The sequence below is a fragment of the Zychaea mexicana genome (assembly GCF_025766255.1).
Source record: "Zychaea mexicana strain RSA 1403 chromosome Unknown BDB00scaffold_73, whole genome shotgun sequence".
Taxonomy (NCBI): Eukaryota; Fungi; Mucoromycota; class Mucoromycetes; order Mucorales; family Lichtheimiaceae; genus Zychaea; species Zychaea mexicana.
The window spans coordinates 13,155-28,776 of NW_026516736.1; the positions used below are offsets into that span (position 1 = coordinate 13,155).

General features: G+C 40.1%; 2 protein-coding genes and 2 non-coding genes across 4 annotated transcripts; 3 read left to right on the forward strand and 1 right to left on the reverse strand.

Annotated features, from left to right (window-relative positions):
* The first annotated feature begins 212 nt into the window (after positions 1 to 212).
* BDB00DRAFT_t85 lies at positions 213 to 283 on the forward strand. Its single transcript has one exon. It is a non-coding gene; the product is annotated as a tRNA-Gly (tRNA).
* Positions 284 to 1,941: 1,658 nt separating this feature from the next.
* BDB00DRAFT_875446 (uncharacterized protein) lies at positions 1,942 to 2,813 on the reverse strand (the record flags this gene model as incomplete). The annotated part of the gene is made up of 2 exons (XM_053127352.1): positions 1,942 to 2,203; positions 2,608 to 2,813. The coding sequence occupies 2 exons, from the start codon at positions 2,811 to 2,813 to the stop codon at positions 1,942 to 1,944; spliced, it is 468 nt and encodes a 155-aa protein (XP_052976531.1).
* Positions 2,814 to 3,505: 692 nt separating this feature from the next.
* BDB00DRAFT_875447 (uncharacterized protein) lies at positions 3,506 to 4,272 on the forward strand (the record flags this gene model as incomplete). The annotated part of the gene is made up of 2 exons (XM_053127353.1): positions 3,506 to 3,985; positions 4,102 to 4,272. 2 exons carry the CDS (start codon positions 3,506 to 3,508, stop codon positions 4,270 to 4,272), a joined length of 651 nt encoding a protein of 216 aa, XP_052976532.1.
* Positions 4,273 to 7,723: 3,451 nt separating this feature from the next.
* Positions 7,724 to 7,805, forward strand: BDB00DRAFT_t86. The gene has a single exon. It is a non-coding gene; the product is annotated as a tRNA-Ser (tRNA).
* The last annotated feature ends 7,817 nt before the right edge of the window (positions 7,806 to 15,622 follow it).

Below are 15,622 nucleotides of genomic sequence, written 5' to 3' on the forward strand. Positions count from 1 at the left end.
ACTGACAGAAAGGGAAAAAGAAGTATGATAATCCCCGGATGGGGGGTGCGAGAAGAATTGTGGGGAGTTGGGGGGGAACCTGTGGATCGGATGACCATCGCCGGCAGAAAGATCCGCCACCGAAATCGTCCATGATTGGCCGAAGCCAGAATTCGTTCGTCGGATATGAATGAGGCCGGAAAGCCCCACACACTTCGTGTCAAATCGAGCATGCGTCGATGGTTTAGTGGTATAATATCCGCCTGCCACGCGGATGACCCGAGTTCGATTCTCGGTCGACGCATAATAACTGATGTTATATGCTTTTGTATCATTTTTATGTAGGATTTTTGGCCCTAGTAATATTCCTATGCCGTAGCCATAGTAACGAGTGTCGTCCTTTTTGTAAGATTGTACCACGAAGAATAATGACGACCCACGAAGGAATAAAAACGGAGGGGAGACCACAAAGAAGTAAGACCACGAAGGTATATGCACGAAGATAGATAGGTTATTAGATACTCTTTTTATTCAATCAAGTTGACCCATATTTATACTATTTCTAAAACTATAAATATACATTTATACTGCTGCGGATATAATAATAGCTATGAATAAAGGTATGACTCCGACGATTAGCGTTGCACAGTAAAGAAGTATAATAAGTGGGCAGCTGCAAAACTTGATGACTGCAGTAAAAGAAATATGTACGGTTATTAATATAACCGAGTATTGTGCGACGACACAAGTCGCTTTTTGGTAGGTGGATCCGTAGCTAATGAGAAAGGATAGGAACAAAGGGTAATCACCGAATAGAGGGTTGTTAAAAGATACTTTTTATTGCTTATGATCGTGTGGCTATTTATAATCTTTTTCTCTAATAAAGTGCCTCAGGGCTTGCCATATGATACAACTATATAATACGATACAAATACGATGCTGTCGAATGCCGCCTTCTACTCATTGTTTGTGTACTCGTTTGTGTGTTGTCAACGTCTTTTAGCGCAGCGGAATTCTGTTGTAATTGTTTGCTGCCTGGCAAAAGTGTTGCGCTGCTAAAACGGAATAATTAAAGGCCAGTCATTTTTACTATAACAATATCCCCTCCTCAAAATGTTGGTCGTCCTCGAACAACAAAGCGATCTGTCCAGCAGCATCGAGATAGCAGCGTTCAGTAGCACGAGCTACAGTAGGGTCATACCAAGGTTCGTCCAGGTTCTTAGAAGCCACCTGGATAGGGTGGAGACGATTAGTGTGCACCCAAGAATTATAGACTTGACTATGGGAGTCTTCCAATTGATAAATGTCAGTATCGGGCTTAACAGCGAGAATCTTGTTAAGGTCCCTTCCAGTTAAATTCTAAGCTCAACTTGTTTTCGTGGCACATCAAAACATGATCGCCAATAGAAAACTTTTGAGTCTTGAGTAAGGCATCCCAATGAGCTTTATCCTTGGCAGCATTTTCCTTGAGTCAACGTTCCATAAGTAAGCAGGCCTCACGTAAATGGCACACCTCAGGAACACATCCCCTTATTTGGCTCGGTGGCCATATCCGTAGTAAGGAATTTTCATCTACTAGTCACTACAAACAATATAAAGAAAGGAAAAAATACGTAAGATGCAAGTGCAATGAGTGTTTATTTGATGATATATTTGTTTACGCAAGAAAAGTTTTGAAAACTATGCTTATTTACAGATATATAGGGAAAAAACAATGTTGTGGTTAAGTAACTAGTTCGATTTCTTTCTTTTTCGCGTATCATTATTATTTGCACTACATGATGGGTGAGATCTGTTTTGACTGCCAGGGCAATTATGTGGATCAGTGCAGCCCTCATTTTGACAAGTCTGGGAATACTTTTATTGTTTTTTTGGTGGTAGGTTTTTAAAGAAATCAGCATGGCTTATGCTTGAAGATAGTGATGATTGCATTTGCCATATGTAATGCTGTTGGTGTTGTGGCTAGATTGCTTGTTGCTGAGGTGTAGGACTATAGAGCATATGCTGCTGTTGTTGCTGCTGCTTCAATGAATGCGGCTGCACTTGGAATGCTAGATATAATTGCGGTTGTAGTGTAGATGTAGTAGGCGGTGGTGGTAATGCTGACATAGGTGGACGTACAAAGGAATACAAATCAGATTGGCTGTAAACTTGTTGCTGTTGTATTGGTCGTGGAGCAAGCGGTTGGTAGACAGAATATCTAGATTGCAATCGTCTGGATGTACTACATTGTATTAGTGATGGCAGTGTCAGTGCTGAAATATAACTCATGGTTAAAGAAAAACAAGAGATTTATAGATTATTAATAAATTATAATATTTTTTAATGTAATAAGTTCAAAAAAATTATATTTAAAGAAATATAGTTGTTTCAATTTGTAATCCTTAATAAAATTTGTAATCACCAAATATTTTTGTAATCTTTATGAATATAAAAATTTCATAAACTGGCGGAATGGTAATGAGCATACCCTCCTCTAAGCTAGACCAACTGGATCGACGCTTAGCTTGACAGAATAGAATTATATCTAATTTTGCTATTTATAACAAATATTATAAATATGATTCATTCTCCACTGGCGGATTCAATTAAGGCTCCAAAACTTGAGCAGGTCTTCCTTCCGCATACTGCCATTCAATTTTGTCGTGTCGCAGGTGGTGTCTAGTGCTCAGTGCTTTTGCAAATGGACTAGGCCCCATTCCGTTACCAAAGCAGAGCCGCATATTTGTCATCAACTCCTTGGATACACCACTTTTATGTGAAAGAGTGGCTAGGTATTCGAGCGCAAGTTGTATAGGTAGCAATTTTTCTATCAAGTTTTCGTCTGTGCCCATAATTGTGTTGACGTCGCATCCGTCGTTTTTGCATTGATAAAAAGAGGATAGGATGTAATAAAAGTCGTCGTCGTCTGCGATGCGTCTGGCAAGTGGGTTTGATGGAAATCCAAGCTCTGTGAGTTTTTGCTTGCACTTAGGACACTTGAGCTCTTCTACTAAAGGTGGACAAGCCAAACGAACACACGTGGCAGATATAAGTCGGTTGGTTCAAAGTATATCTTCTTGTACATAGCGAAGAAGGGGGCTGGAGGCAAAACCCAAAAGGTCTTGTTTTTGTAGCAAGCTGGCGTTCCTTTGCTTCTTCCTTCTCTGTCAATCTTATTGTGAACACTTGTTAGGTACGGCTCAAATACTTTAGGCGTTGCCAACGTTTCCTCATCGCGTCCCACCGACGGTGTCATTAAATCGTTAGACTGATGAAAATTAAATGAGCACAATTAAGAATATATCCCTTAATAAGTCAGAGTCGAGCAGTGGAAACATACTTTACTGTGTAGATATATCAAACTTAAAAAAGTACTTTTTGACAGTGTCGTGTCAAAGTGGTTGTTGCAGCAGTAACCCAAGTATTTATCCTGCAGCTATATATATACTATGGAACGCACTCAAGCTTTGTGTAATGCTGGATGTTATTCTTTATTCCTGATTGGACAAACTTTATTTCGCCTTTGTTATTGGCGTAAAAAACAATGCCACACTTTATTTTTTACAAGCAAGTAGTCACTTTTTCTATACTGCACTTTATTCTGTATATTTTACTGGCTAGATCTCTACCGGTATGGCCTGACTGCCCCTACGACGAATTGGTTACTGGCCGTGGATCAATTCGCCACCTGTTTCGCGCTCTTGATTCCCGCTCCGTCAAGATTGCGTCATTTCATATACGTGCACTGATGCCAAATGCTCCTATGCTCGAGTCTCCTGAATCTTATTGTAGCTGGGTCGATCTTCAACCTTTCTATGCTCACCTTCACATCAACAACGTCCCCTTGATTCTTGTAGCATTCAAGCATATCGCCTCTCTCGCCAACAGCATGCCATTGCGCTTGCTACTGCTGATCCATCCTTTCCTGACCTCACCAAATCTAAATGGCGCCTTTTCTGGAAAGCCTGTATCCCTCCAGCAGCTCGAACGATTTACTGACGTGCCCTTCATAACAAAGTATCCTGTCAATCTATTTTACATGAGATTCTACCTAATCGCTTTGATAGCCCTATATGTATCCTCGATGATCACGAATTGGACTTGGTTGCTCATTTCCTATTTGCTTGGTTACTCAAATAGGATGTCTGGTCTCAGGTTCTTAAGGACTGTCTCCTTGAGTCTGTTTCTGCTGGTACTATATCCAAAGCAATCTTCTCCCTTGACTTTCCATCATGGCCTTTACGGCGCTCTTATCTTTCCACAATTCAACTTATTGCTAGTATCATGCTGGGTGTCTGGCATGCATACTAGTCATTTGTTTTTTCCTCTGTTCCTTTTAACTTTATAGTCATTAGTAATTCTACTCATAAAATACTTCTCACCTTCCGTCAGGAAGAAATCATCTTTTTGTATAAGCCTCCCTAGATCCCCTTTTATTGCATTTCTTACTTAAAAAAAAATACAAAAATATGCATATCCTTCTTTCCCTCCCTTTTTGTAGATATCCTTTCGTAATTAAAATAAATTGCAATAATTTATATATTATTTATTATTAGATATATATAAAAGCCAGACAAACCAAGGCAAACTTTTTTATATATTAGGGGGAGACTATGCCATTTGTATTTATATTCCTTGTTAGGTCTAAAAATCTATACGAAATAGTAACGTAATACAACTTTTTTTAGGTATTTTAAAGAATTTAATGATATTAAAAGATATTTATACATAGTTATTTATTTGTTCTTATTTTGAAAATAATAATTTAATATTTCTGTAATGATTATAAAAATAAAAGTAGGAAATAATTTTGTTTTTTAACATATTTGTTTTTATTTATTATAATAATAATAGCTTTATAATATTTTGTAAAATTGATATATTTTCTCAAACACTAGCATAATAATTATCCCTCATTTCCTATTTCTATTTATTTATTCTACAAAATTCTTTATTTTATAATATAATACTAATTTATAATATTTTCCTATTTTTTTATTTTTTCTTATTCTTAAACTTTATTTTAATTTATAATTTCTATATATAGTATAATATATATAAAATTTAATTTTTATTTTTATATTTAAGCTCAGAATATATCTTTTTTTAGTATTAAACGTCTTGCCTAATTTGGTAAGTTATTAGAATACTAGTATACCCTTTGTTCTCAATCGTCTCTCTAAGGATACAAATCCGAAGATATGATTTATCAGTATCCATATGATTTAGGTACCATGAAAAGAAGTATTACGTTACATGGACTGGTGGTGATCAATGGTCGTGTTGTATAAGCTGTTTTTGATTTAGGCGCGACTGTGTTAGTGATAAGTCAATCATTAGTCAACAAACTAGGGCTGGTTGCGAACGGTGATTATTTGGTAGTGTCTACTATGGATGAGAAGTCTAACCGACAGTGTGATATTGTTGTTATAATAGAGAGCAAAATAATACTGAACAATAAATGGATTTATTTGTATTGCTTATCATATCATATCACAAATTATTTGACACTTGTAGAGACTATAAGGACTTATCTCATTCATATCTTGAGGTACCGATGCGAGGGTTGTTGATTCTAGAAAAACAAAATAATACATCGCAATAAGTTCATGTATTAGAAATCAAGAATTAACTTCAACAGACCATTTTGGATAAGTGATATGCTTAAAACAAATTGGGTTTGACTTTCCTTAGAGATTACGGACAAAGGCAAAGAACTTGGCAGACGCAAAAGCTTGGAAGGCAGCAAAAATGGCTATCGAAAGGACACAGTTGGAGAAGTCAAATGGAACATGCTGGTCTGAGTTGCATCATCTTCCATACTTTGATCCTGTTCCACAGAAAATAGTCGACTGTATGCACAACATGTTCTGTGGGACAGCCGAGCGCATGGCCACTATATGGAAAGATGATGGAGCCTTGACTAAGGAGCATTTGGTTGATATGGAGAGTTGCCTTGAAAAGATGGTGGTGCCCCTATCATACAGCATCGCTCGTGGCTATATTGCGACTGGATTTGCTGGAATGACGTCGGATGAATGGAGGTCGTGGACTGTTGCACTCTCGCCATCGTTGTTGAAGGGAAGATTTCTTGGAGAAAAGATGACACACTGGTTGCTCTTTATCGCAGCAGCACGTCTCCTCTGTAAGCCATCCATCACCATCGCTAAAACGAGGAAGCCTACCAACTGCTGCTCAAATTTGGCCGTGACTTCTCAAGATTGTACTCTAGAGATCAAGTCACACCAAATATGCACTTGCATGTTCACCTTCGCGACATGGTACTCAATTTTGGCAGCTGCTATAACATGTGGGTATTCAGCTTTGAGTGGTTCAACAAGATCATCAAGAACCAGCACACCAACCAAAAAGACCGTTTCGAGCTTATGTACATGAAGAAGTTCTTGAGTGTCGTGTTCGCTGATGATATGGTCCGACGAGTTGTGGTCGAGCAGTGCGGCAACAGCACGATTGCCAGACAGATTGCTGAGCTGTTGCTGCCACAATCAGAAGCCATGCAAGAGCATTACGATTGTAAGCCGTTCTTGGATCAATTGGATTTCGACTATACTGCGGGAGTAAGCGTAGTTGGTTGGGAGCCGCTGCCACCATCATGTCTTCCCCTCAAGACGGGCAAAAAGGTGTACATGGATACGCGCCACTACCACTGTCTTGTCGAGTATTACCAATCGATGTTTCCAGACATGAATTTTGTGTCACTCGCCAGCACTAGTGGTAATCAGGTCAGCGATCACCTCTACAAATTTGCAACAGTCGATCTCCTGGGCCAAACGTTCATTTCCGAAATGTCTCGCCACATCAACACCAGCACCTATGTCCGAGTCGTTTGCCCAAGTACTCAGTTTTATACTGAAGCGATCGTTCGTCCTAGGCGCATTTTATATTTCTTTGTCTACAACCTACGCAATCCCACTGACAGTAATTTCTGCCAGTTCGTTTTTGCTTTTGTTGAGTATCTACGACCAAATACACAAGTCTTTGAGTCGTTTAGGATGCTAGGCATGGATGTCTACCATTTAGAAATCGAACCGTATATGTGGTAGTGTGTCGTTCCTTTGGGGAGGCTCCATTCCGGCGTTGTTGTTACCCCTAATCAAATAGACAATAGCTGTGCTCTTACATATTTACCACGTAAAATAAAAGTAATCTACTCTTAAATGCAAAATACCTCAGGTCAGGTCTTTTTCTTTTTTGGCTTCACACTGCTATAGTTGTAATAAAGAATAAAATAAAAATCAAGTTTTGAATTATAGAAATCGCTTCAGATTTAAAAAGCATTTTGAAGGAATCTAATGCAATGGCGAATCAAGAAACTTGTAGATGGTCAAATAAATAAAAATGTTGAAGAATTTGATTTAGTAATTGGCAAAAAAAAAAAAGAAAATAAATAAAAAAGGAGAAAAAAGCAAAGTGGTGGAGACAAGCATAGTGGCGGTAAAAGTCTCAGAGTGGGAAGAAGCACAGCAGTCCAGGTGGTGTAAGAAAGGGGTCATCCCAGATGGTTTTGGGGGAGAAGGATTTTAGTAGGGGAGCTAATTTTAATTTATTTGCTGCATCATAGCTCTGAAAGCACACTGAAAGCGCTCTGAAAGTACATTCTCACTGAAAGCACACTGAAGGCACATTAAAACAAAAATTTCAGAGTACACTGAAAGTACTCTGAAATCGGGTTTTAACTCCAGTGCAAGGGGATAAGGCCGGTAAGCCTTATCCTCTCACGCACAACGTGTCAAAAGACGACGACAACTTGACCGAGTGGTTAAGGTGTGAGACTAGAAATCTCATGGGCTCTGCCCGCGCAGGTTCAAATCCTGCAGTTGTCGCTTTGGAAGGAACAGATATTAGTTTTAGTATACCTGTCGAATCCTTTTGGTGGAGATACTGTAGCCTGGGGATAAGAGAAAAGGGATAGAAAAGAGTATGTAGATAATTGATTGATATCTTTATTTACAATTGTTGATCCAAGGTATTTATACCTTTTGAATAACTTAGAGCACTCGCAACGGACCCTGTAAAATTTCCTGTAAACCCGATTTACAGGTCTTTTTACATTTTTGTCTTCGCACCGGTCCCTGTAAAATTATCTGTAAAAATGAGAATCTGTGAATTTTTCTCCAAAACCTGTAAAGTAACAGGTCCTGTCTGAGCTCCTGTAAAAACCCCCTTCTCTTTTGAAACAAACTTTTTAACATGAACACCAACAACAGCATTCCTACTTCTACAACTACAGTCACTTCTGCCCCCGAAACCACCCTCCCCTCAAGCCGAAACGCTACCGCTGCCTCCTCTGTTGCAACTGCCGACCAAAAGAAGACGAAAGGTGCTTGGTGGCGCAATGACGAGGATCAGCTCTTGGTCTAAGCCTACCTTCTAATCAACAAAGATGAAAAGGTTGGCATCAACCAAGATTCGAAAACATTTTGGCAACGCGTTTTTGAAGAGTTTGAAAAAGGTGGTAACGACAAGAACCGCACTCCCGAAAGTTGTCAAGGTCGTTGGGAGATTATCAGCACGCAAATTGCGAGATATGCAGCGGCTGTGGCCTTTATCGAGAGAGGGCCACCAAAAAGTGGCGAGGCCGATGATGATAAGGTAGTCTTTTGCACATTAAAATGCATATAACAGATTCGAGAAGTTCCTTTCTTTCTGATAAAGTTCATATAATAGAAGCAGCGCATCGTCGAAAGGTATAACAGCAAAGCCGAAGCATGGTATAAGCCTTTCAAGATGGCTCATTGCTGGCCTCTGCTGAAGGATGAGCAGAAATTTAAGTTCGTCAGCGACAAGGCCAACGAGGTCAGCGTGGATGGTGAGAAGGATGTGCGGCCCCTTGGTAACAAGAAAGCCAAGGCTCTGAAGAGACGACACGCCGAAGACGACGATCTCGCGAACCTGGCTGATGAACAGGTGAAGCTCGCCCGTCTCGAGGTCGTCGAGGAAGAGAAGAGACGCAGACTCTTAGAAGAGATGCTCAAAGAAGCGCAAAAGGCGAACGAAGAGGCGCGACTGGCTAGAGAAGAAGCCATCATGAGCAAGGACTTGGACTCTCTTAGTCCTACTCAGAGATGGTACTTCGAGAAAAAGCAACAGGAAATCGTAGATCGATTGAAAGAAGAGACGGAGAAGGATGTGGTCCAGGAAGGAGAGTCCGGAGACTGTTCGGAGGAAGAGAGAGAATAAAGCGCGAGAAACGATGGCCGTTCTTCCGAACATATAAAAAAACAGCTGTACTGCATCGAAAGGTAAGTATTTATTGTACGTGAGATCCATATTGGTACCACATGTGCTCGATTAGATCATTGCGTAGTGAGTCATGGACAGTGTGGTCCATGATGGCATTGTTCACTCGTTGCATTATGTGAGCTTCGGCTGCACCATCGCGAGAAAACGACGCCTCAACCTGGAAAGAAGCCTTCTCGTAATCGAAGGTTTCTTTCTTGTTGTAGTCGTACGTATCTCTCTCATCTTCAAATGATGTTGTGTAAAATTATGCACGTCTTCATTATGTTTGACAGTTCGGAAATTGACCAAGAAAGTGCCGGGTGCCTGACAATTGCGAAACGCGCTTGCAGCACGCCAAACACACGCTCAATATCCTTACGGACAGCTTCATGTCTCTCCTTGTAGTACTAAAAAGTTTGGTAAATAATATTGGACAAATGTTATCTGTTTCTAATTTTTTATCGTCAATAAATAGAACAGTACCTTTTGTTTGTTGTCCAAAGGATATTTAATACTTTTCACAAACATTCCCCACTAGGGGTAGATGCCGTCAACTAAGTAAAATCCTTGATTGTACTCTTTGCCATTTACTTGAAACTTGACAGTTGGCGCACGTTGGCTGATGACATCGTCGAACAAAGGAGACCTATGCAGAACATTGATGTTGTTGTTCGATCCAGGTACGCCGAAATGACAGTGCCAGATCCAAAGGTCTTACGAAGCAACGGCTTCAAGAATAACTGACGGGCCGCCTTCTTTGCCACTGGTATACTGGCCATGCCAACCTGTTGGGCAGTTCTTCCAGCGCCAATGCATGCAATCCAACGATCCTAGCATGCCAGGGAATCCGCGCTGCTCGCCAAAATCAAGAAGACGCTTCAGGTCTTCGTCAGTTGGACGCCGGAGGTATTCTTCGCCGAACGATTCGATGATACCTCGACAAAACTCCCTCAGAGTATGTCTGGCTGTGGATTCAGCCATTCTGAAGTAGTTGTCGACGGCATCTGCAGATCCGCTGTACGCCAACATGTTGATGGCCACACATACCTTCTGAATTGCCGAAAATCCAAGTCTATTAGCTGCGTCGCGTCTTTGCTAGAAGTAGGTGTACTTTGTCTCAAGCACGTTCACGATACGTAGAAAGAGTTCACGTCTCATATGGAAGCGGCGTCGAAAAGTGGCTGCATCGTTCATACAGTCTTCATTGAAGTAGTCTCTCATGAGCAACCACTCAAAAAGCGGACGCAAGCGATCCTTGTATCGTCGTCTACGAACAGAGCCACTGCTACCCTTGCGTTTGCCGACCGAGTATTTGCGAGCTTGGATCTTGTCGATCAACTCCAAAAGGCGTCTCGAGCCGCGTTTCTGTTGCTTGCGTTTTTGGTGATTCTCTTCCTCAAATATAAATGCGCTTTGTACGATTCGATGAACAATAGATTGCGGATTCATTTTGAAAGAGAAGGTAGCGAAACCGAAATATATTTCACGCTGCCCCGGTCTATTTCTTTAACAATCTATGACGTCGCTATTTCGCGTTATTCGCGTTACACTCGCAATTAACGCTTATATTTTACAGGAACCGTTGTGAAATATAGACCTGTAAAATGATAAATTATTTATAGGACCCAATTTTACAGGAAATTTTTACAGGCACCGCTGCGAATGCTCTTAGAAGAACCAATAAAATATATAATAATAATATTACTAATATGATTACAAATCTGATGAAGGTCGATGAATAATCATAGGAGGAGTTGAAGGGATTGGTGCTACAAGGTTTCTGAAGAAGTGTTATCATGATTGGTGTGGTAACTTCTTGTAAGCGCAAAGGATAAAAGAGGTACACGGACAATGCATGCTATTGGTTCGTGAATCTCATTGGTTCATGCTTGGGGCCAAGAAACATGCTGCGACAATACCCCCTGCCCAGAACGTTGATCGTCCTCGAGCAACAAAGTCAGGTGGCCAGCAGCTTGCATATGACGATGTTGGGCCACTCGAGTGGCAGTGGGGTCATACCAAGGATCAGCGGCAACAAAAGAATTAATGTGTATGGGGCACAGACGATCGGTATGAACCAGGAGTTATATTCGTGGCCGTGTAGGTCGGAAAGCTTGTAGATATCGGTGTTGTTATAGACTAGGGCCTTGTCTATAGGGAACGTTTATCCAGGTCAGTGAATGATTCAGTGGAAAAGAGGTTACTTTTTATTTTCCCAGCCCAGCCAGCCTTTATATACTGCTGGGCCTAATAAGCTTTGTACAACCCAGGCCGGGGCCCAGGTTCCTTGACTAACTGCTACCTAGTCAGTAACAGGTGTCATGATTAACGCCAACAACCGTAAAGGGGCCTTTCTAGTTAAACTCCAAACTAAGTTTGTTTTCGTGGCGCATTAGGACATGGTCACCAATCAAAAATCTCTGCGGCTTGATTATGGCGTCCCATCTGGCCTTGTCTTTGGCAGCATTGGCCTTGAGGCGCTGTTCGGCGAGAGCACGCGCTTCTTTGAGACGAATGAGTTCAGATATGCATGTGGTAGTGGGATAGAGTCAGTGGTAGCAACATCCAGAAAGGGCAGCAAATCGTCACCAGGAAGCTTAGGTTCTTGGCCATAGACGAGGAAGAACAGGCTGAAGCCAGTGGTATGGTGTTTGCGTACGCGACAAACGAAGACGGCAGGTTCGACGAATTCATCCCATTGATGGATCTGGCCTTTGACATATTTACGAAGCATCTGTTTAAGAATACTGCTCGTTCTTTCAACCTTAGAGTTGGCACGAGGGTGGAATGCGAAGTGAAGATATAACGAAGCTTCAGTCGTCCGAGGTAAAAGGAAAGGGCTTTGGACATGAAGTTGGCACCACGATCGGTCAAAATCTCGGTAGGGTAAGAGAAAGGCAGTACAATTTCCTCGTAAATAAACTGGACGATATTCTCGCCAGTCGCATCAGGTACAGCACGGGCAATCGTCTAATTGGTTGCATAGTCGACAGCAACAAGGAGCCAACGGTTACCCTTGATGGTAGTTAGTAGTTCACCAACGAAGTCAAGGTGCTAGTGAGAAAAAGCTGGGGGAACCTCCAATGGTTTCATGGGCGCGTGATGAGCCTGGCAATCTGCATTGGCAGCTGATTGACAAGTGGTACTTTGTGTAAGCATATGTTCCTAGAGAATCGTGTTGAAAAAGTAGGGTTGAGAGAAGAAATAGATCGTCGAGTAGATCTAGCTGTATGTGTTGCACTTATCCAACAGTAGGAGCAAGATGCAGAACAAGCCCTTGCCTTAGCATTTGAAAGGTACATGTATTTGATCCATTTTACCAATAATATCGTTCGACTACTAACAAGCAAATTCAGATTGGTTACATCATCCCAGAAGTTTAATGCACAACCAGCAAAAACCGACCGCGCACATTATGGTGTCAATGCCACGAAGCACCTTAACAAGGTTGCAGAGCAGCTGGATAATGCCTGGTCAATACTCAAAAGACATGAACGATCCAACTTCGATCCCGTTTTTAGACTCTCCCTATTTCATCCCTTCCTCCTTACCTTTACTACTTATCACTATATCAACAGAGCAATAAGTCGTCAATATGAAGAACTGTTTCCTTCACATTTTCCTTAGACTGGGTATAATGAAGAATGGCTAGTTTTGCATGTGCACTTCCTCTCTTTTTCTGTATGAATCAACCCTGATCCAATATAATAGAGCTTGCCTTTTTACTCGATCCTCCTTACTGCCATCGTTTATTCCTATATCCAACAGTCAGAACAGCATGTAGATATTACATTATAATCAAAGTCGTCATATCCCCTTTATTGCTCCTCTTAAATATGTGCCGTGTATGTATGCATGCACGTATACGTATATATGTATGCCTATAAGCTGGTCTCAACACTGTTGCAGACACAACGGCAAAGACGCGATTCCACTGTTACCCTTATACTCTAAACAAAATCGTCTAGATTACTGTTCCTCCATTAGCCCTATTTGTTAATCGTTTCGAGATCAATTGCTGAGTATCGATTTCGTTTTCTAGCAAGATTCAAATAAATCTTGTTGAATCGTCGTCGTAGACTCTAAGAAAAAAACGCCAAGACACAACCACTACATAGGACATATACAGTTGTACCCCAGTTTTTGTAACTGAGGGTTTTCCATTTTTTTTTTTGCAGAAAGTGAGGATTTGCAAGTAACGGGGTAAACAATTCTGTTTCAACTAGACACTAGATAAGTCATCCTATTAACATTAGCCCATTGTTTATCTGTCAGAGATGATGTATGATACATTCTGTGGGAATATTTATACAGCTCTAATTGCTACTACTTGCATATTTAAGACCGTTCTTTTATTAAGCTGTCTAATGGTTTGATAATAATTAGCTCTTTTAAGCATGACAAAATCGTTCCACAAGCTCACATCCAAGCAAGAGGATCGAACCTACGACGAGCACTTGAGTGGGTGGTAGACGAAAGCGCTGATTCGCCTATTCCAGGGCCAACGTCGAAGGAAAAACAGGTTGCAATTGCAGGAGTTTTGAGCTTTTTGGATAATGTTGATAGCTACGACTTAAAGAAGTCTTTGCGTAGGATTCAAGAGAGTCTCAGGCAGCAATCATTCTCCTGACAATCATCCCTTGATGACTTGTTCGATATGTAGTTGAAAGCTCATTTGAGCAAACATTTTATTTCAATATCTATATGTAGTGTGTTCACTTTTTCCTATATCTTCATCATTTCTTTTGTAGATTCAGCCCAATCAGTGCTATATATGTATCCCGATTCTATTGGCTCAACTACCAAATAATAATTTTTATTTCAACAATAAGTACATCTTCATATTTACATATTTATCTTGCAGTAACCATATCATTATATTCCTCATAATCTACAATAGATGCTTCTTTTAGTTGATATTGCAAAAATTGAAGCTGTTTTTACCCCAATAACGTGCAAATCATATAAAATCATTTGCAAGTTGCAAATTTGCGAAACTATCAAGTTTTTTTTTGGATTTCTCAAAAAAAGCTGCAGATATATGAGAAATTGCAAATCTAGGGCTTGCAAAAACTAGGGTACAACTGTACCAGCCATTCTATGGCGCATACATCTTCTTACCAGCACTATACTTTTCAGCATTAATATGACACTCGTTCTTGCTCCATGCTTCGGTGGCTGGATTGTAAAGTTAATTCCGCGAGATTAGTGAAAGAAACTGAGTGAGAGACATAAACCAAAAGACTTTTTATAGCATCTACCTCTTCCCTTTTCTGTGCCTGTTTTTGGTCCACTCTTCTATTCCTTATACCTTTTTATAAATAAAAGAGAAAACTCTTCCTTTTCCCACTGCCACAGTTTTGATAGAGCGTCTGCATTGCACTCATCGGATTCACATTAGTCGATTTGCCTTGAAGAAGCTTATAATAGAGCAATCTTGGCCAAAATCGACTTTGGGGTTTAAGCCCTAGTTGCTGTTTTCTATGTGAACAAAGACTTGAAATTTATATAATGATTGAGAATTATTTTAGTGGTTGAGAATCTTCAAAAATTGAATCTTTCATTTATAAATAAAATAAAATACTAAGAAATATAATATCAAACATGGTTGCTTTAAATGATTATCTCCCTATTAATTATATAATTCTCAAAAAAAATTTATGCAATGAACTTAATACTTTTATAGAATATGAGCCAGAAGAATATGTTCAAAAACATGTTAAAACAAAGTTTAACAAGAAAATTAATAATTTATTTTCAAATCATTATTTCCTTTATCTATCTATAAATAAGGATTACTGTACACATATGTATAAGGGTGTTCTCAAAAAGGGCGAACGGCTGTCTGGACGGGGTCCTGATTTAGAAGTAAGGTATTACCAAAATTGTGATAGTCTATACGGACATTTTGAGAGCAATTTTGCGGGCGTTCGGACCATGCTATTACTATTTTCGTCCACATCTCCAAGTAGTAGTAAGAGATATTGAACAAAAAAAGACGATTGACCGTCAAAACAGTATAAAATGAATACTTTCCTTATTATAAATGCCTACCGAATGTCAGGCTATATAAATAGGCAGGATAAAGAAGTAATAAATGCTAATTATCATCGAAATCTATCCCTTTCTTATTTTATTACATCAACTTCGTTTATCTTCTTTTATTATCATGAGTGACAATTTTATTATTTGGTCTCCTGCTACGCAAGGTTTTAACAGAAGAAACAGTAGTCAGCATATACGATCAACACCTCCTGTCACCCAACAGCAAGAACCAGAAACACAAGGTTTTAATACAAGAAACGGTAGTCAACCTGTACGACCAATGCCTCCTGTCACGCAACAGCAAGAACCAGAAACGGTTGAAGCCAGTGAAGGTTCTGACCTCGATACAGTAGGCTCTGGTGATGATAGGGAA